The 21,462-nt window shown below is 47.9% G+C and overlaps 1 protein-coding gene across 4 annotated transcripts in view; it reads left to right on the forward strand.

The window, feature by feature from the left end:
* Positions 1-3,766: 3,766 nt before the first annotated feature.
* The window catches only part of CDAN1 (codanin 1), a 101,792-nt gene continuing 84,096 nt past the window's right edge, over positions 3,767-21,462 (forward strand). For 3 of the 4 annotated variants that reach the window (XM_078780841.1, XM_078780844.1, XM_078780842.1), the window contains exons 1-3: positions 3,767-3,959; positions 8,100-8,174; positions 18,498-18,631. In XM_078780841.1, coding sequence (XP_078636967.1) covers positions 3,771-3,959; positions 8,100-8,174; positions 18,498-18,631 — 398 coding nt within the window. In that variant the 5' untranslated portion in view covers positions 3,767-3,770. The remainder of the gene's footprint in view (positions 3,960-8,099; positions 8,175-18,497; positions 18,632-21,462) is intronic. The other variant, XM_078780843.1, reaches the window with a different exon arrangement.

Consider the following 21,462-nt stretch of genomic DNA (forward strand, 5'->3'; position numbering starts at 1 on the left):
GCCAACGGGGCCTGGGTGTGCCGGTGCACCTTGGCGCGCTGGCACGCGAGGCACGTCCTGGCCCAGCCGCGGACGGCCTTCCGGAGGCCATGCCAGACGAACTTGTCGGCGATCAGCCTTTGGGAGGCCCTCGCGCCCGGGTGGGACAGGCCGTGGATGGCGTCAAACACCTGGCGCTGCCAGCCCGCGGGCACAATGGGGCGAGGACGCCCGAGGGAGACGTCGCACAAGAGGGCCGCGCCCGCGCCGTCGAACGGCACCTCGGTGACGCGGAGGCCCGTGACGGCGGTCCGCAAGGCCTGGACGTCGGGGTCAGCGGCCTGGTCCGCTGCCATCCGGGCATAGTCGATGCCGAGGTGGACTGCGTGGGCGACGGCCCGGGAAAGGCAATCCGCCACCGGGTTGTCCTTCCCCGCGACGTGCTGGATGTCCGTCGTGTACTCGGACACGGCCGAGAGGTGACGCTGCTGCCGGGCCGACCACGGCTCGGTGACCTTGCCCATCGCGAAGATCAGCGGCTTGTGGTCGACGAAGGCAGTGAACGCCCGGCCCTCGAGCAGATGGCGGAAGTGCCTGACCGCCAAGTGAAGTCCGAGCAACTCGCGGTCGAAGGTACTGTAACGGCGTTCGGGCGGGCGAAGCTGCCGGCTAAAGAACGCCAGCGGTTGCCAAGCTCCACGCACCCATTGCTCGTGCACCGCGCCCACCGCGTAGTCCGAGGCATCGGTGGTGAGGGCGATCGGTGCATCGGGCGCCGGGTGCGCGAGCATGGTGGCGTTAGCCAAGGCGAGCTTCGCGCCCGTGAACGCCGTGTCCATCTGCTCGGTCCAGGTAACGTCGCCTTTGCCCGGCTTACCTCGGAGAGCTTCGTGCAGGGGGCGCAGGAGCTGGGCGATACGGGGCAGGAACCGATGGTAAAAGTTCACCATGCCCAGGAACTCCTGCAGCCCTCTGATCGTGCGGGGGCGCGGAAACCCCTTCACCGCCTCCACCTTGGCCGGCAGGGGGACGGCGCCGTGCCTGGTGACACGGTGCCCCAGAAAATCGATTGTGGCGGCGCCGAACCGGCACTTTGCAGGGTTCACAATCAGGCCATGCTGGCCCAGGCGTTCGAAGAGCGTGCGGAGGTGGCGTAGGTGCTCTTCGCGGGACGCGCTGGCGACGAGGATATCGTCCAGGTAGACGTAGACAAAATCCAAGTCGCGCAGGACGCTGTCCATCAGTCGCTGGAACGCCTGAGCCGCATTCTTCAGACCGAAGGGCATGCGCAGGAACTCGAAGAGTCCGAATGGCGTGATGACCGCCGTCTTCGGGACGTCCTCCGGCCTGACGGGGACCTGATGGTAGCCGCGTATGAGGTCCACCTTCGAGAAGAAGGACCTGCCCGCCAAACGGGCGGAAAAGTCCTGAATGTGGGGGACGGGGTAGCGGTCGGGAGTCGTGGCGTCATTGAGACGGCGATAGTCCCCGCACGGTCGCCATCCCCCGCCGGGCTTCGGCACGATGTGCAGCGGCGACGCCCAAGCGCTCTCTGAGCGCCGAACGATGCCGAGTCGCTCCAGGGTAGCGAACTCCGCTTTTGCCACCGCCAGCTTCGTCGGCTCGAGGCGGCGTGCCCGGGCGTAGACCGGTGGCCCGACGGTGGGGATGTGATGGGCCACCCCGTGCTTGACGGCCCCCGCCGAGAAGGTGGGCCGCGTGAGGGCCGGGAAGCCGGCGAGGAGGCGGGTGAATGCGTCCGCTGCCGGAAGCGTACAGACCAACGTGGCCGGAACCGAATCGTTCGGCAAGCCGCTTGGCAAGCCGCTCGTTGAGCTGGGCAACGCACACGCGAGCGAGCTGAACGTCTCGGCCTGGACAAGCCGTCTGCGCTTGACGTCGACCAGGAGCCCATTAGCGCACAGGAAGTCCGCACCAAGCAGTGCCATGGGCACGTCGGCGGTGACGAACGTCCATCGGAAAACCTGCCCTCCAAACCGCAGAGAGAGGCAGCGTTTTCCGTACGTACGGATGGGCGTCCCGTTCGCGGCAAGCAGCGCGGGGCCCCCACCCGCGGCGTGCTTGTCTGACGTGCCGGCGGGAATGACACTCACCTGCGCTCCCGTGTCGCACAGGTAACGGCGCCCGGAGAAGGTGTCCGTTATGAACAGCAGGCTGCTCGAACGGCCGGCGCTCATCGCCACAATTGAGCGCCGGCCCGGGCATTTCCCGACCCGTTGAAGGAGCACGGCGGATGACACCGCCGAGCTTCGTGGCCGAACTTGGCGTGGAACCAGCACCAGGTGGTGGAGCTGGAGGAGCGCGGCTGGCTCCGCCAGGCCGGTGGAGTCGACGGGTTTCCCCGCGGTGGCGGTTTTCGCCGCGGCGGTGGGCGGGGCGTGGCGGCGTTCACGAGGTGCGTATCAGCATGCTGCTGAACTTCAGCGTGCTGTAGAAGATGATGCTGTGGAACATCAGCGTCGAAGGCCGTGACGGCCACGCCAACGCTCGCCCGCGTGTCCGAAGCGGCGAAGTACTTGTCCGCCTCGGCCGCCAATGCTCGGGGTTCCGTTAGCCCGGTCCCGGCCAACGCGAGGCGAACCTGTGCTGGAAGTTGGCGACGGAAAAGCGCCTGGAATAGCGAACCGGGGGTTTCGTCGCCCAACAGTGACAGCATATGGTCCATTCGGACCGACGGGCGCGTCTCACCGAGCTCGGGGAGATCCAGGAGGCGGTCGGCCCGTGCGTCGTCCGTGAGGCTGAACGTGGCTAGGAGTAGCCGCTTGAGTGCCTCGTACTTGTGGCCGTCCGGTGGGTGGCGAAGGACGGACACAACTCGAGCGGCCGTGCCGGGCCCGAGGGAGGCGACGACGTGGCAGTAGCGCGTGTCATCGCCGGTGAGGTGCCGAAGCTGAAATTGGGCTTCGGCCTGGACGAACCAGACTTCGGCCTGAGCCTCCCAAAATTCCGGAAGTTTGACGAAGGCGGCCATGGCGATGGCGTCGCGTGTGGAAGGATCGCTCCGGCAGATCCAACGTCGAGGGTCACCAGTAAAGCGCGGCGTTACGCGCGCTGCTTGTGAGCAAGGAGGAAGCGGACAAGCGGTAACATATAAACGTCTTTATTGTAAGACTACACTGTAACACTGAACTCCTCCGGGCTGGTCGCCCGGTGTATATCATGAGGCCACGCCTACCCCTCGGGCGTGGCCACCGCCCACTTGGTGCGTGGAATGATGTCACCACGCCAGTGGGCTTTTGTGTCCGCCACACAACTTTATTAAGTAGGCCCAAATGGTTGGCAGAGTGAGCAGCCGGGAGAATGTACATGTCTGTGTGTACAACGTGTGTACATGTAATGTTTGTTTTTGTATGTCACATGATAGTCACTATATTCACTCCAGTTTATTGTCGCACAAAATGGCATTTTAACAGTTGTCTGGCTTTTAAAATCTGGGACACGTTCAAAACAAACGAGATCCGCGAAGCGAGTCGGTCGAGTCGTGCCGACCAAGATGGCGACACGGCGGCTACACTTTTCACGGAGTATGAGCGTTCCCTACATTTTCAATTCAGTGCACCCACCTCACAAGAAAAGCAGAGAAATGAGAAGGAATATACCGAATGTTGAATGAATTTTTTTTAAATCCAAATAAGGGCGTACCGTACATATTCAGGCTTCCTGAAACGCGAAAGTTTAATGAATGACTAAAAAGTTAAAGCATATGATATACCAGTACCCGACTGCAAAGCGGCATGAGTGAATATATGAGGGAATGAATAAATGAAAGAATGAGGAATGTGGATTGTGGCGTGGTGACAACGCCGAGTGCGGGTTTTCCGCTTTCCTTTTGCTTTATTCGTCTGCCAATGGCCGAGTCCCTGCTTGCTTCGTTGCTGAATGGAGAGATCCAACCCGCGGGGATCCTCTCATGGCTCGGTGTCCCACCCGCACGGAGCTGTCCTTCGTCTCCACAAGTAGTCAGTGCACGTGTACTTATGGACGTGTGTTCGCGCGTTTTCTCTCTCTCTCTGTCTGTGTGTATCTATCCGTGTCTGCCTCTCTGTCTCCATCTGCCTCTCTGTCTGCATCTGTCTCTCTCTCTCTCTGTCTGTATGTGCCTATCTATCTGTGTTGGTCCATCTGTTTCTGTCTCTTTCTGTATCTGTCTCTGTGTGTATCTGTCTGTATGTATCTGTCTCTGTATGTATCTGTCTCTGTATGTATCTGTCTCTGTATGTATCTGTCTCTGTATGTATCTGTCTCTGTATGTATCTGTCTCTGTATGTATCTGTCTCTGTATGTATCTGTCTCTGTATGTATCTGTCTCTGTATGTATCTGTCTCTGTATGTACCTGTCTCTGTATGTATCTGTCTCTGTATGTATCTGTCTCTGTATGTATCTGTCTCTGTATGTATCTGTCTCTGTATGTATCTGTCTCTGTATGTATCTGTCTCTGTATGTATCTGTCTGTATGTATCTGTCTCTGTATGTATCTGTCTCTGTATGTATCTGTCTCTGTATGTATCTGTCTCTGTATGTATCTGTCTCTGTATGTATCTGTCTCTGTATGTATCTGTCTCTGTATGTATCTGTCTCTGTATGTATCTGTCTCTGTATGTATCTGTCTCTGTATGTATCTGTCTCCTTCTGTATCTGTCTCTTTCTGTATCTGTCTCTTTCTGTATCTGTCTCTGTATGTATCTGTCTCTGTATGTATCTTTCTCTGTATGTATCTGTCTCTGTATGTATCTGTCTCTGTATGTATCTGTCTCTGTATGTATCTGTCTCTGTATGTATCTGTCTCTGTTTGTATCTGTCTCTGTTTGTATATGTCTCTGTATGTATCTGTCTCTGTATGTATCTGTCTCTGTATGTATCTGTCTCTGTTTGTATCTGTCTCTGTTTGTATATGTCTCTGTATGTATCTGTCTCTGTATGTATCTGTCTCTGTTTGTATATGTCTCTGTATGTATCTGTCTCTGTTTGTATCTGTCTCTGTTTGTATCTGTCTCTGTATGTATCTGTCTCTGTATGTATCTGTCTCTGTATGTATCTGTCTCTGTATGTATCTATCTCTGTATGTATCTGTCTCTGTATGTATCTGTCTCTGTATGTATCTGTCTCTGTTTGTATCTGTCTCTGTTTGTATATGTCTCTGTATTTATCTGTCTCTGTTTGTATATGTCTCTGTTTGTATATGTCTCTGTATGTATCTGTCTCTGTTTGTATCTGTCTCTGTTTGTATATGTCTCTGTATGTATCTGTCTCTGTATGTATCTGTCTCTGTATGTATCTGTCTCTGTATGTCTCTGTATGTATCTGTCTCTGTATGTATCTGTCTCTGTTTGTATATGTCTCTGTATGTATCTGTCTCTGTATGTATCTGTCTCTGTATGTATCTGTCTCTGTTTGTATCTGTCTCTGTTTGTATATGTCTCTGTATGTATCTGTCTCTGTATGTATCTGTCTCTGTTTGTATATGTCTCTGTATGTATCTGTCTCTGTTTGTATCTGTCTCTGTTTGTATCTGTCTCTGTATGTATCTGTCTCTGTATGTATCTGTCTCTGTATGTATCTGTCTCTGTATGTATCTGTCTCTGTATGTATCTGTCTCTGTTTGTATCTGTCTCTGTTTGTATATGTCTCTGTTTGTATATGTCTCTGTATGTATCTGTCTCTGTATGTATCTGTCTCTGTATGTATCTGTCTCTGTATGTATCTGTCTCTGTATGTCTCTGTATGTATCTGTCTCTGTATGTATCTGTCTCTGTATGTATCTGTCTCTGTTTGTATCTGTCTCTGTTTGTATATGTCTCTGTATGTATCTGTCTCTGTATGTATCTGTCTCTGTATGTATCTGTCTCTGTATGTATCTGTCTCTGTATTTATCTGTCTCTGTATTTATCTGTCTCTGTATTTATCTGTCTCTGTATTTATCTGTCTCTGTATGTATCTGTCTCTGTATGTATCTGTCTCTGTATTTATCTGTCTCTGTATTTATCTGTCTCTGTATTTATCTGTCTCTGTATGTATCTGTCTCTGTATGTATCTGTCTCTGTATGTATCTGTCTCTGTTTGTATCTGTCTCTGTTTGTATATGTCTCTGTATGTATCTGTCTCTGTTTGTATCTGTCTCTGTTTGTATCTGTCTCTGTTTGTATCTGTCTCTGTTTGTATCTGTCTCTGTTTGTATATGTCTCTGTATGTATCTGTCTCTGTATTTATCTGTCTCTATGTATCTGTCTCTGTATGTATCTGTCTCTGTATGTATCTGTCTCTGTATTTATCTGTCTCTGTATTTATCTGTCTCTGTATTTATCTGTCTCTGTATTTATCTGTCTCTGTATTTATCTGTCTCTGTATTTATCTGTCTCTGTATGTATCTGTCTCTGTATGTATCTGTCTCTGTATGTATCTGTCTCTGTATGTATCTGTCTCTGTATGTATCTGTCTCTGTTTGTATCTGTCTCTGTTTGTATATGTCTCTGTTTGTATCTGTCTCTGTTTGTATCTGTCTCTGTTTGTATCTGTCTCTGTTTGTATCTGTCTCTGTATGTATCTGTCTCTGTATGTATCTGTCTCTGTATGTATCTGTCTCTGTTTGTATCTGTCTCTGTTTGTATGTCTCTGTATGTATATGTCTCTGTATGTATCTGTCTCTGTATGTATCTGTCTCTGTATTTATCTGTCTCTGTATTTATCTGTCTCTGTATGTATCTGATCTGTATATGTATGTGTCTGTATATGTATGTGTCTCTCTGTATCTGTCTCTCTGTCTCTCTCTCTGTCTCTCTGTCTCTGTCTCTGTCTGTTTGCCTGTCTGTCTCTAAGTCTGGAGCATCCGCTCCGAGTCCGGGAGGTTTGAACCCTGGTAGTCATAACAACGACTTTAAGAATGGTAGCTTACGTGCTGCTTACATGCCTTACGTGCTGCTTACATGCCTGACGTTCAGCATTTAATAGGATAGAGAAACGAACAAATTACCATAGGTTGACAATCGGAGCACAGGCTTGATGGGCCTCATGGGCGCCTGTGTTGAAGCTCATTGCAAAAGAGAACACATCTCCATCTCGAGACATTCTTTATTTTGCTTCATCTGTAAATGTCTGTCTAATTCAAGCTTTACCTGTGTTGAGTTTTGAGGATGAGTGTTTGCAATAATTGTGTGCAAGTGTTTTGAGGATGAGTGTTTGCAGTTGTGTGCAAGTGTTTTGAGGATGAGTGTTTGCAATAATTGTGTGCAAGTGTTTTGAGGATGAGTGTTTGCAGTTGTGTGCAAGTGTTTTGAGGATGAGTGTTTGCAATAATTGTGTGCAAGTGTTTTGAGGATGAGTGTTTGCAATAATTGTGTGCAAGTGTTTTGAGGATGAGTGTTTGCAGTTGTGTGCAAGTGTTTTGAGGATGAGTGTTTGCAGTTGTGTGCAAGTGTTTTGAGGTTGAGTGTTTGCAGTTGTGTGCAGGTGTTTTGAGGATGAGTGCTTGCAGTTGTGTGCAGGTGTTTTGAGGATGAGTGTTTGCAGTTGTGTGCAGGTGTTTTGAGGATGAGTGTTTGCAGTTGTGTGCAGGTGTTTTGAGGATGGGTGTTTGCAGTTGTGTGCAGGTGTTTTGAGGATGAGTGTTTGCAGTTGTGTGCAGGTGTTTTGAGGACGAGTGTTTGCAGTTGTGTGCAGATGTTTTGAGGATGAGTGCTTGCAGTTGTGTCCAGGTGTTTTGAGGATGAGTGTTTGCAGTTGTGTGCAGGTGTTTTGAGGATGAGTGTTTGCCAGTTGTGTGCAGGTGTTTTGAGGATGAGTGTTTGCAGTTGTGTGCAAGTGTTTTGAGGATGAGTGTTTGCAGTTGTGTGCAGGTGTTTTGAGGATGAGTGTTTGCAGTTGTGTGCAGGTGTTTTGAGGATGAGTGTTTGCAGTTGCGTGCAAGTGTTTTGAGGATGAGTGTTTGCAGTTGTGTGCAGGTGTTTTGAGGATGAGTGTTTGCAGTTGCGTGCAAGTGTTTTGAGGATGAGTGTTTGCAGTTGTGTGCAGGTACCGAGTTGTGTATTTTTTTATTATTTTGTTTACTCCATGCTGTACTAATCTGATACCTTTTCACTCATTTGACCATCTGCCCCATTTGCAGGTGGATTTTGTGAAGGCAGAACCCGATGTACGCTCTGCGTTTGTGCCATTGCTGCTGCAGTTTGTGCGTGATCAGGTAGTTGTCAAACACGTGTAACACGCCATTGTCAACAACCTCAACCCATGACCATCTTGGCCCAAACAGACTACTTTTCTGAATTCCGACCTCGGTCAACCACCATCTTTGGTCTTGCTACTCGGAAACGTATAAGAGGCTCTTCCCCCATCCATCTTTCCTTCTAACATGGTCTTTACCTTCCTTCCTTATAAGTGCTGCTTCATCAGGAGTACGACTACCACACTGCGAAGCGAAAAGCATGCACGTGAAAAGAAAAAGCGGCGTTAAGCACTTGATTCACTTCTGTCTGTCCGTTCTGTCTAGAAATGTCAATTTACGATCGAGGAACAACTTTATAATTATATCAATATAGTGTTATATTTTGAACATGAATCTGGAAACAAACATGCAGTTTACCATACTTTGGCATTGAAGAATTACTTAATAAAATAATTCTAGTAGCCAGATCTGGATCTTCACCAAAATGTAATCATTTTGTCCTTGTCACACACCCAACCCCTCCACAAAATTATTTATTTATTTATTTATTTATATAGACATATATATATATATATATATATATTGTTGCGGAACCGGGGGTCGGCGCTCCCCTTACCAAGGGCGGGGGGGGGGGGGGTTAATCCCCTTGTCTTTTACACTGGCCGATCCTCCGTTCCTGGAAATTACACGCTCCTTTGCGGGGTTGAGATTGACCAGGGTGACTGGTCAACGGGTTCCCAGATACCTTTGCCAACCTCTCCGCAAAGCAGGGATATAATTCCCAGCTCGGACCGGGACAAGATGGAGTTTGCCGAGCGGTTAGCAGTCCGAGGTCCGAGCCGTTAGCGGTTGACTAACCCGATTCAGAGTGGTTGGCCAAATCGTTCCACGTATATCAATAGGGGAAAACACGAAAGCGATCGGATGAGAAGAAATCAGATGGGTGAAGGAAGAACAAATATGATTTATTAACTACACTAAAAGAGGAAACGAAAGGCAAGAATATACAAAAGAAGGAAATAAAAGGACATAGGGCAACCTTATACATTCTTATATTAGCACTCCCAGGACAGAACAAACACACTTACATGAAAAGATGGAATGTCAGGGCTGGTGGGAAGGATGAGAAGGGTTCGGGCAGGTGGTTGGTAGGCAGTGAGGTCCGGCTCCGACCTCGCGCTCCACTCCACGCTCCGGATGTTCACTCGTACCGCGGCAACGAGCGGCCGGCAGCTTCGCGTGGCGTTGGCCATTTCCACTCTATGTGGTTCTAAAAACCAATTCCCATTGACCAAACTGTGGTGCTCACCAATTTGGGGTCTCACTCCCCCGATTATACTCCCTGTGCCCTCGCACAATTTCAGGGCTGGGTCGTGTGGCGCTCCCAGCAGGTGCGCTCACTTGCACACCTCCGCCACTGTGGTTGTTTCCCGAGCTTACCTGCTCCTTACCCTAACCTACCTGGGGAAGGCCCTCTGGCGCTCTCACCCCCTACCGCCCTCTCTGGCGTCGGGCTACCCGGGTCCGTCCTCTGGATCCTCGGGCCCCATTGAACAACTCACTACCTGGCTCCCAGAGCCTACCTGCGGCCTCACCTGGCCGACAGACTAACAGTGGCGGAGTGCCCATTCAATCACATTCACTAACAGGCCACACACCCAGCCAATTTACTCCACTAATGCACCCAACACAACACTTCTGTGCAACTACTCGCACCACAGATGCCAATATCCAACCACAATTTACCTACTCCATCTACCTACTTTTAAACTACCCTCCCCGGGTACTCGTGAGGGGGGTACATCCTGTCCCCACTCACCCTTTCGCACCATCCACTCCACTCCACGTATTGCACACTCCACACCATCCATTCCATACTCCATGTATTCCATACCATCTATTCCATGCAACCATTCTCCATTCACCTGTATTTCACTTGCACACCTGGTGGCACTTGCACCCTCCTTTCCTCCAGGTGCATTCACTTAATCTCATGCCAACCATCATGCTCACCACAAATACATAGCATCATCTAAGCTGACTACTCCCTTCTGAAACTCGTGCTCCCCGTCTTCCCTTGCACGATGCACTCCCTCGTCGTTATTATCCAAACTAAGCTATTCTGCGTCCCCTCTACAGGTATGATGTCGCTACTTAAATCTACAGTTACCTATGGTCATTTCTAAACCCTAACATTATCCAAGCCCTCCCTGGCTAGGTTTTCACCGCCATAACCCCATAAACTACTGCTCATGTGCCTCCAAATGTGAGGTGAATGGTAAAACTACCATTCGCCATCACTATCACTGCTACCATCAATCATCCACTACTCTGAGCCTCCTCGGTGCGTCATTACATGAATACGGGTGGTTTGTTGCCTGTGGTTGGGTCCGTCCAGCATTCGGTTCAGGGGAGGAGGTTTTGTTGGGCCAAGGTTCAAGGCACCATCCCTACGCAAGGCCTTTCGCTCCCAAGCGCGATGGCCCACCCTTGCCCGGCCGAAACGTCGCCACCACAAGGGGGCGCCATTCCGACCCCTCCTACCTCCCCTCGAACCGGGCCGGTTGCTTTGCCTGGCAAAGCGCGGACTCGACCGTGCAGGGCGGAGCCCAGCCCGAATCGTGCACGGCGCCCCGAGCAGGAGCGAGGCGACACCGATCCCCGCTGGCCTTCGCAGCACACAACGAACACCGCGCACCGAGGGCTCGCGTCGGCTATACGTCGGCCTAAACGCTGCCCCGGTTAACGTCGATGCTCAGCTTGTATGCTCACACGCATACGCGACCCCTTTTGCACTCACCAAACCCGGCGCTCCAACGCCGCTCGTACATCCCATGCATTCTACCACTGTACTCGCTCATGCATTCTCTTTCGCTCCATACTCAGGTCTACTCATAACGCTCACCACACACTCTCGCGCACCCATTCTCCTCGCACATTCTATCATCACACACTCCATTCCACACCTCTCCTCCGTTACATCCTCCGTAACACTCGTGGGTGTGCACTCTTGCACATACCCACTCACGCGCTCCGATGTGCCCTCCCGCACACGCGCCACAACCAACTCAGGTGTGCGTTCTTGCACACCCGCCACAACCAACTCACCCTCTGTATCGCAATCACTCCCTGTCGTGCATTCGTTCTCACTCACTGTAACACACTCGCTCTCCGGTGCCATCCGCACACGCGCGCCGTTCACCTTCACACACCTTTTCCTCACACGCGCGCCATTCATACCGCAGCACACCAAGGACCTTCCACCAACGCCCGGGTGCTTTCGCGATCCCAAGCGCGCGAAAATTCTTTTCGCGACAAACACTTTGCCGAAAAATCTCTTCGCCCCATATACCAACCTACTCACCTTGGCGCTTCTTCTTCCTCCTCGCTCCAACACCTGCAAATCTTTATAAGGATTAAGCACGGCATCATGATGCAAGCACGGACTTTGCACATTTTCCATTTCTTCCTGCCGCGAGTGCTTTTCCTCTAAGTCCGGCGTCTCTTCCAACCCAATTTCCACTATTGCTTCGATTGATTCGATTTATTTTTCCTTTCCCTCGATGACCGCTGGTTCGAATAAAATTACCTTTTCTACCTCGGCGGTCGCCGGCTTCCCCATTCCCCGGGTCGTGATTTCTATCCCGGTCCACCCGGCTGTGCCTTGCTCCAACTCGCTTCTCCCGCGCTCCTCGAGTCGCGCTACCTCGTCGTGCACAAATGCGACCCCCTCGCCCAACCCGCGGTTAACATCCTTCCCACACTTTCTTACTTCATACCGGGCTTGCCCCCTCGTCAACCCCTCATTGATTTCTCGGGCTCGGCCATTTACGTCTTCCAATTTGCTTCCTAGCCCCCCAAATTTAGTCTAATCGCTCCCCCATTCTATCTTCCAAATTACTCACCCCGTCTCTCAATCCCCCGATTTGGTTTTCTAATCCCCCAAATTTGACTTCTAGGCCTCCAATTTGGCTTCCCCTATCATTCCTCAATTCCCCAATTTGGCTTCCCAATCGCTCACTGTTCCTCTCCAGGTCTTTGCCCATCTTGACTATAAAGGCCCTCATCTGCACCATCAATAGGCCCTAGTCTACTGGTGCCGCGGGCTCGGTTGCCACGGCCATGTGCGAGGTGCCGCCATTTTGCGCGCCTGCAACCCCCACTGTTACACCCTCATTATCCTCCTCCTCCATTTCTCCCACCTCTTCCCTGGGGTCCTGGGTCGATTCTACCTCCTCCTCTTCTATCTCCCCCACCGGCATCCAATCGCCTTGATTATCCATGGCACGACTCAATTTGGATGTTCAATACTAAATTTTGGCCGCTCGTAATTTCGACCAAATTCTTTAGATGGATTAAAAATTTGGTTCGGGTTCAATCTCACTCCTGACACCAATTGTTGTGGAACCGGGGGTCAGCGCTCCCCTTACCAAGGGGGTTTAATCCCCTTGTCTTTTACACTGGCCGATCCTCCGTTCCTGGAAATTACACGCTCCTTTGCGGGGTTGAGATTGACCAGGGTGACTGGTCAACGGGTTCCCAGATACCTTTGCCAACCTCTCCGCAAAGCAGGGATATAATTCCCAGCTCGGACCCGGACAAGATAGAGTTTGCCGAGCGGTTAGCAGTCTGAGGTCCGAGCCGTTAGCGGTTGACTAACCCGATTCAGAGCGGTTGGCCAAATCGTGCCACGTATATCAATAGGGGAAAACACGAAAGCGATTGGATGAGAAGAAATCAGATTGGTGAAGGAAGAACAAATATGATTTATTAACTACACTAAAAGAGGAAACGAAAGGCAAGAATATACAAAAGAAGGAAATAAAAGGACATAGGGCAACCTTATACACTCTTATATTAGCACTCCCAGGACAGAACAAACACATTCACATGAAAAGATGGAATGGCAGGGCTGGTGGGAAGGAAGAGAAGGGTCCAGGCAGGTGGTTGGTAGGCGTCGATGGTAGGCCGTGAGGTCCGGCTCCGACCTCGCGCTCCGGTCCACGCTCCGGGTGTTCACTCGTACCGCGGCAACGAGCGGCCGGCAGCTTCGCGTGGCGTTTAACGTGAGCGGACAATTATATCGTGGGGGGGAAGACTGGGATGCGGCGTACGTAATAAATTGACCCTTAGCCTTCGGCCAGTTGTGCGCCTCCAATGGTCCGTGACAATGGCAAGCAGGGACTCCTTCACCACTCTCGGGTCTTCCGCGTCTGCCGTCCTCTCCCGTATCACTCATCTCCTCAAGTAGTCCTACGTGGCCGCTTATATTGCCCACTCGTGTATCAAGCTGCTTGCCTTTTGGATACGCCTACCGGTGAGCTGGCCTCGGCCCTGACTGGTCGCGAGCGCTCACCGGTCCGCCCCCTGATGGTGCGTTGAGGGGCCACGCCTTCGTTCTTGGCGCTCCTCCCCCTTTTTCTCCAACTCAGCCGCGTGGCTTATGGCGGCTTGCGGGAACAACCAGAAGGCAGCGAACGCTACTGGCAAGCAAGGGAACACAATTTGGAGGGAGGCTACGCCGCAAAATGAATAGGATTGGAAAAGGGGGCCTAGGTTATTTGATTAATACAACGCAGATTCAAACTATTGGGATCAGATCCTTACCTGAAACACATACTAATGAAATAACGAAAGAAGAGCCTATGGTGTCCTACGTGTTGCAATATGACCTAACTAGGGTGTGACCTTTGACCTTTACACAAAAGTGGGAATATTTACAGGGGGTTATTTATAAGGGATCATTACAATATTTACAAAGTGGAGGGTTCTCAACACCGCAACAATATTATATATATTTATTTATTAATTTATTTATTTATAGATATACATTGATGCAAAGATGAACTGATTTGATTTTGGCGTCAAAGGTCAGAGTAAAAATTAATACAAAAAATAACACCAACCACCTTTCGAGGCCATTTTCCCCGCAGAGCAGGGGTTGGCCTTTTTCGGGCACCGTGGTCCCCTTTTTCAAACAATGTTTTATGGCTGCATGCCCTTCCTGCCACCAACCCTTTTAGTCACTTCTTGCGACACACAGGGAATTAATTACCAGTGAACTGGTACTCAATTTGCCGACCTCGGAAGGATGACAGGCTGAGTCAACCCCCCTGGCGTTAATTCAGCGATTGACAGGGATTCGATCCGAGGATCCCAAGCCGGCACCCTAACGGCTAGACCAAACGCCAGGCTTGGAGTAAAAATTAATGTCAGGTAAAAATGTGACACTTGAGAACAGCTGAAGGGAATTAAATCAAACTTGGTACGGGTACAGTGCATTCAGAAAATATTCAGACTCCTTCACTTTTTTCACATTTTGTTATGTTGCAGCCTTATGCTGAAATCGTTTAAATTCATTTTTTCCCTCATCAATCTACACTCAATACCCCATAATGACAAAGAGAAAACAGGATTTTAGAAAGTTTTGTAAATTTATTAAAAAGAAAAAACTGGAATATCACATTGACATAAGTATTCAGACCCTTTGCTATGACTCCCATTTCTCTTGATCATCTTTGCGATGTTTCCACACCTTGATTGGAGTCCACCTGTGGTAAATTCAATTGATTGGACATGATTTAGAAAGGCACACACCTGTCTATATGAGGTCGAAGGAACTGCCTGCAGAGTTCAGAGATAGGATTGTGTCGAGGCACAGATCTGGGGAAGCCTACAAAAAAACTCTGCTGCATTGAAGGTTCCCAAGAGCACAGTGGCCTCCATAATTCTTAAATGGAAGAAGTTGGAACAACCAGGACTCTTCCGAGAGCTGGCCGCCCGACAAACTGAGCAATCGGGGGAGAAGGGCCTTGGGAAGAGAGGTGACCAAGAACCCGATGGTCACTCTGGCTAAGCTCCAGAGATCCTGTGTGGAGATGGGAGAAACTTCCAGAAGGACAGCCATCACTGCAACACTCCACCGATCTGGGCTTTATGGCAGAATGGCTAGACGGAAGCCTCTCCTCAGTGAAAGACACATGAAAGCTCGCTTGGAGTTTGCAAAAAAAGCACCTAAAGGACTATCAGACTGTGAGGAACAAGATTCTGTGGTCTGATGAAACCAAGATTGAACTGTTTGGCCTCAATTCTAAGCGTCATGTCTGGAGGAAACCAGGCGCCGCTCATCACCTGCCCAATACCATCCCAATGGTGAAGCATGGTCCTGGCAGCATCATGCTGTGGGGGTGTTTTTCAGCAGCAGGGACTGGGGGATACGGGTCAGGGTTGAGGGAACATTGAATGGAGCAAAGCACAGAGATATCCTTAATGAAAACCTCAAACAGAGCGCTCGGACCTCAGACTGGGCCGAAGGTTCACCTTCCAACAGGACAATGACCCTAAGCACACAGCCAAGACAACGCAGGAGTGGCTTAACGACAACTCTGTGAAAGTCCTTGAGTGGCCCAGCCAGAGCCCTGACTTGAACCCAATCGAACATCTCTGGAGAGACCTGAAAATAGCTGTCCACCGATGGTCCCCATCCAACCTGACAGAGCTTGAGAGGATCTGCAGAGAAGAATGGTAGAAAATCCCCAAATCCACGTGTGCAAAGCTGGTCGCGTCATACCCAAGAAGACTCGAGGCTGTAATTGCTGCCAAAGGTGCTTCAACTAAGTACTGAATTAAGGGTCTGAATACTAATGTCAATGTGATATTTTAGTTTTTTCTCTTTAATAAATTTGCAAAACTTTCTAAAATCCTGTTTTCTCTTTGTCATTATGGGGTATTGAGTGTAGATTGATGAGGGAAAAAATGAATTCAAACGATTTCAGCATAAGGCTGCAACATAACAAAATGTGAAAAAAGTGAAGGGGTCTGAATACTTTCTGAATGCACTGTATGTATAATGATGTAGTAATGTGGGCGGAGGCATATCGGTAACATGGTGACGTCAAAGATTACCGTTCCTGGTTTTTTTTTTTTCAACAGCCTTTAAAGTTTTATTTTATTTATTCAGTTGTTTTTGTCCCCCGTCGCACCGCGGAGCGAAAGGGGGACTATGGTTTTCCCCTCCGTCCATGTGTCCGTCCGTCCGTGCGGGCGGGCGTGCATACGTGCATGCGTAAGCGAAGGACCGCATTCAAATTTGGTGTGTGTGTGCAACCCACGTCAAAATCCAAGATGGCCGCCGCCATGTACGTCTGACGCCATGTACGTCTGAACCTTGTGAGCGGAATATCTTGAAAAATAAGCGAAGTACCAACTTCTATTCTGGTGTGTGGGTGTATCCAGGCATTAGGAAGAACGCTCTTGAAAATTGGGTCGCCACGTCAAAATCCAAGATGGCCGCCACCATATATATATGTCTGAACCTTGTGAGCGAAATATCTTGAAAAATAAATGAACTACTAATGTCTAGTCTGGTGTGTCGGTGTATCTACGCATAAGGAAGAACGCTATTGAAAATTGGGTCGCCACGTCAAAATCCAAGATGGCCACCGCCATGTATGTCTGAACCTTGTGAGCGGAATATCTTGAAAAATAAGCGAAGTCCCAACTTCTAATTTGGTGTGTGGGTGTATCCAGGCATAAGGAAGAACGCTATTGAAAATTGGGTTGCCACGTCAAAATCCAAGATGGCCGCCACCATATATATGTCTGAACCTTGTGAGAAAAATATCTTGAAAAATAAACGAACTACTAACGTCTGGTCTGGTGTGTGGGTGTATCTAGGCATAATGAAGAACGCTATTGAAAATTGGGTTGCCACGTCAAAATGCAAGATGGCCTCCACCATATATATGTCTGAACCTTGTGAGCGAAATATCTTGGAAAAATAACCGAACCACTAACTTCTAATCTGGTGTGTGGGTGTATCGACGCATAACGGAGAACGCTATTGAAAATTGGGTCGCCATGTCAAAATCCAAGATGGCCGCCTTGGGTCTTCCACTTTGTCAACTCGCATCACTTCACCGACGGGGGACCTAGGCGTAACGCTTTCTTTTTTTTACCAATGTTATTATACACTTGAACACTGCATAGCACAAATCGCCTTATTGGAGCTTTCAAAACTCTACTTTAGCAGTCTTATGTGGATCTTAACATGTGAAAGCAATTTACGTCAGCACGACCAATCAAGTTTGACACTCAGAGACCCCGCTCATGTCCTTGTTTATCAAGACAGTGTGGGGTTGAGGTGTTATATGAACTCTCTAGCTATTCCTGCACTTTTTGAAAAAAGGGAAGGGGGGCAAGGGTGCATTGAAATCGGGTTCATCCACATGTCCGTCTGCCATGCTATCTCCTTCGAAACGATTGTGCAGGAATTCACCAAACTTGGTAGTTATGATCAGTACATGGCAATAAGGTGCAAGAGCAGTATAATTTTTGGCTCCGGTCAAAAGGTCAAATATCAGAAAATGCAATTACAGGCACGTTTTAAAACTTTTTTAATGAAACTTTATACAACCAATCAACATTGGGGGATGAAATATATGTAATGTACATATGTGATGATTTTTTGCTGGTGGACCATGAACTATGTAATGATTTTTTGGGATTTGACCCGCAGTTCATGCCCCAGAGAGTGGGGATTTGGGGTCACAGGGGTCAAAACCGGGAAATGCTTTTTTATAACTCAAAATTTTATATTTGGTCATTCCTCGTGGACCCTTTTGCCATCTTTTGACTTTTCTTTAGGTGGGAAGCATGGGGATTTGCGATGGTACGCCATCAACTTCGCTCGAGTTTCATCTGTTTCCATTGGGTTTTGATGATCAATAATTATAAATGTATAATTTTTTCATTTCTGCTATTTCATTTTCCCTGTTTGAAACTTAGCTCTCACTGGTGTAAAAATACTCATTGCATGCCTATCAGACAACAAAGTCGACCATTTTGGATGGTCTTTATTGTCTGACAGGTCTGTCGTGCATAGATAGCCCACTTACCTTTGAGTTGTTTAGTTTGGGTTTGATTTCCGATCCGACTATAAATTGTTGGATTGGTGCTTCACAGGCAGAGCGTTTCATCACAGTGAACTGGGAGTCTCGTCTGCTAGCATGGATTGGTGGACGCTAAAGATCTTTTGTGAAGTATTTTGCGAAGAGTATGCGAGTTTTCATCCGCATGCTGAACACATTCCAAATTCCTGCTCTAAACACCTTCATTCGAACGTCAGGCCTGCCCGAACAGTTTGTGAAAGAGTTGGGCCAAAAACGTTGCCCAGGTGATCCATCAAGGTCTGAATGATTGTAGTAGTTGAAGGTGATCTTTGTGCTTCCTGAAGAATAATATTTGTCAAGTTGTTAACATTTATTGCTAAACTGCTACTGACAGCTATTTATGATCTTAATATGTGAAAGTTTGCATGTGTGTTTGACCTGGAATGCACAGATTTGCACCGTCGTTGCTGGTACCGATGAGCGAAAGAAAGAAAGGTGTGGGGCAGCGACAGGTGGTGCTCAAACGACGGCACCAAAAATCAACCTGGATAACCTGGAGGAGTTTCCACCTGTTGGGCAGGCCAGGTATTATCCCACTTTTTCGTGTGAAACTTGTATGTTCTCAGTATTTTCAAGCTCAGATTTGGAATTCCAGTCATCACATTCTCTCCTTTTAAGCAAAGCTATTTTGTGACCAGGAATATTTGTACTTTCCTATTATTTGAATGCAGCTGGTAAAAGTAATTTTGAATTTCTAAGGCCACTGCCTAGCTCAGTTTGTGAGTCCCCCTGAGAAAGTTGTACCTATGATCTCATTTACACTACAAGCTACATCATGCTACGGTTGCATGCTGTACTACCCTTGTGTTCTTAGGAGGAACCAAGTAATGCTCTCGAAAGGTTCATATAAAAGGTGCCAATTTGATTCAAACACCTGCATGAAGAAGTAAATGTATTTTAACCTATTTATGTCGGGTTCCCCTTTGTATGAACTTTTCTAGAGCATTACTTGGTTCCTCCGAAGAACACACGGGTAGTACAGCATGCACACGAGATCTTTTGAATGTTCCTTATTTTATATCGTCTGGCATTTTATACAAGCCATGGAATGAATGTCCCTTCTTTTCTATAGGTTGCCACATGACACATACCCTTATATAAAGGGGACTTTTCTATGACCCTGGCATTTTTCGCCAGATTTATTCTAATTGTTGGCATGCGACAGGAGGGCAGCTGAGAGGGCGATATTTTTAGCAAATGTGCGATATTCGGGCATCATCATAGAAACTGATGCAGTGAAATCCTGTTGAACGTGATAATGCGACATGCAGTTGTCCAGGGGATGCTTTTCCAGGTGAAGGCAACTCTTTGTAATGTTTTTCATTTGGCCTTGCAGTCATGTGAAGAAGTAAGTAAACCCCATGTAAAGTTTTGACTTTTTCAACATATTTCAACATACAGCTATTTGCTCTTCATTTCAACAATATTGATAGATAAAGGTGATATAATATAACAAATATCATGAAACATTTACATTTTGTAGACCATTGTATAATTTAAATAAACATAAATGCAAATTTCGCATGTGGAAAAAGTAAGTACACCCCTACATTTATCACTACTTCAAATACCTAAAATTAGAATCAGATGCACCAGCTCAGGTGCAAATGATTAGAACATCGTTGGAGAGTATCTTGGAGGAACCTGTCTTATTTAAACCTCAGACATTTAGTTTGGTTTGCTCTTTGTTGTTGAAGTGTGCGGCGTCACCATGCCTAGATCAAAAGAGCTCTCTGAGGCCTTCAGAAAGAAGGTTATAGATGCCTACGAGTTTGGGAAGGGATTTAAAAAGATCTCCAAACAATTTGAAATCAATCATTCGACTGTCCGGAAGATCATCTACAAGTGGAGAAGATTCCAAACAACTGCCAACTTGTTCAGGCCAGGCCGCCACAGCAAGTTCAGCCCGAGAGCAGACCGCAAGATGCTGAAAGAAGTCTCTAAGAACCCCAGAATGTCATCACGGGACCGACAGGTAGCTCTTGCCACTGTTGATGTCAAAGTGCACGAGTCTACCATTAGAAAGAGGCTGCACAAATTTGATCTACATGGGAGGTGTGCCAGGAGGAAACCTTTGCTGTCCAGAAAGAACATCAGGGCAAGACTAAAGTTTGCCAATGAACACCTAAGCAAAGACCAGCACTTCTGGAACAATGTGCTCTGGACAGATGAGTCAAAGGCAGAGCTATTTGGCCACAGTACCAGAAGACATGTTTGGCGAAAACCAAAGACAGCATTTGACCACAAGAACCTGATACCAACTGTAAAGCATGGTGGTGGAAATATTATGGTTTGGGGCAGCTTTGCTGCATCAGGGCCTGGGCAGCTCACCATCATAGAATCCACTATGAATTCTTCATTGTACCAGAGGGTGCTTGAGGATAATGTGAGGCCATCTGTCGGAGAAGTTGAAGCTCAACCGAAGGTGGACCTTGCAACATGACAATGACCCTAAACATACCAGTAAACCCACCAAGGAATGGCTGAAAATAAATAAATGGAGGGTTCTGGAATGGCCAAGTCACAGCCTGGATCTAAATCCCATTGAGATGTTGTGGGGGGATTTGAAACGAGCTGTGCATGCAAGAAACCCCTCAAACATCGCACAGCTGAAATAATTCTGCATGGAGGAGTGGGCAAAAATTTCTCCCAGTCGATGTCAGAGACTGGTAGACAGTTATAAGAAACGCCTACTTGAGGTTGTTTCTGCCAAAGGGGGCAATTCCACCTATTAGAGCCAAGGGTGTACTTACTTTTTCCACATGCGAAATTTGCATTTATGTTTATTTAAATTATACAATGGACTACAAAATGTAAATGTTTCATGATATTTGTTATATTATATCACTTTTATCTTTCAATATTGTTGAAATGAAGATCAAATAGCTGTATGTTGAAATATGTTGAAAAAATCAAAACTTTACATGGGGTGTACTTACTTTTTCATGTGACTGCATTTATTGTCTTGGCAAATGCTGGTCGAATTTGGAACTTGCATTGACGTAGCTGAAATGGTATAGTCATATTTTTTGGAATCAGATGAGAGATGATGAAACGATTCAGCAAATGATCCAACAAAAGAAACTTACTAAAATATACTCGCCAAATGAATGCACAACTTATGGTTGTACGACGTACGTGATGAATTTTGTTGTTTTTTTTCATCAGAATTTTTTTTTTTTTTAATTCTTGCACTCACACAGATGTAGTAAAGAATTTGTTTGCACTCGTAAAACGACACTTGTGTATCAAGAAGGCACGGAGCATTATTCATTTTTATTTTTTGAATAATAATATTGTATTTACATAGCACCCTTTACTTATGGATCCAAGCCGCTGAGAGAAAGAGAGAGTGA

This window comes from Myxine glutinosa, chromosome 6 (genome assembly GCF_964187855.1).
Source record: "Myxine glutinosa chromosome 6, kmMyxGlut1.1, whole genome shotgun sequence".
In the NCBI taxonomy this organism is placed as follows: domain Eukaryota; kingdom Metazoa; phylum Chordata; class Myxini; order Myxiniformes; family Myxinidae; genus Myxine; species Myxine glutinosa.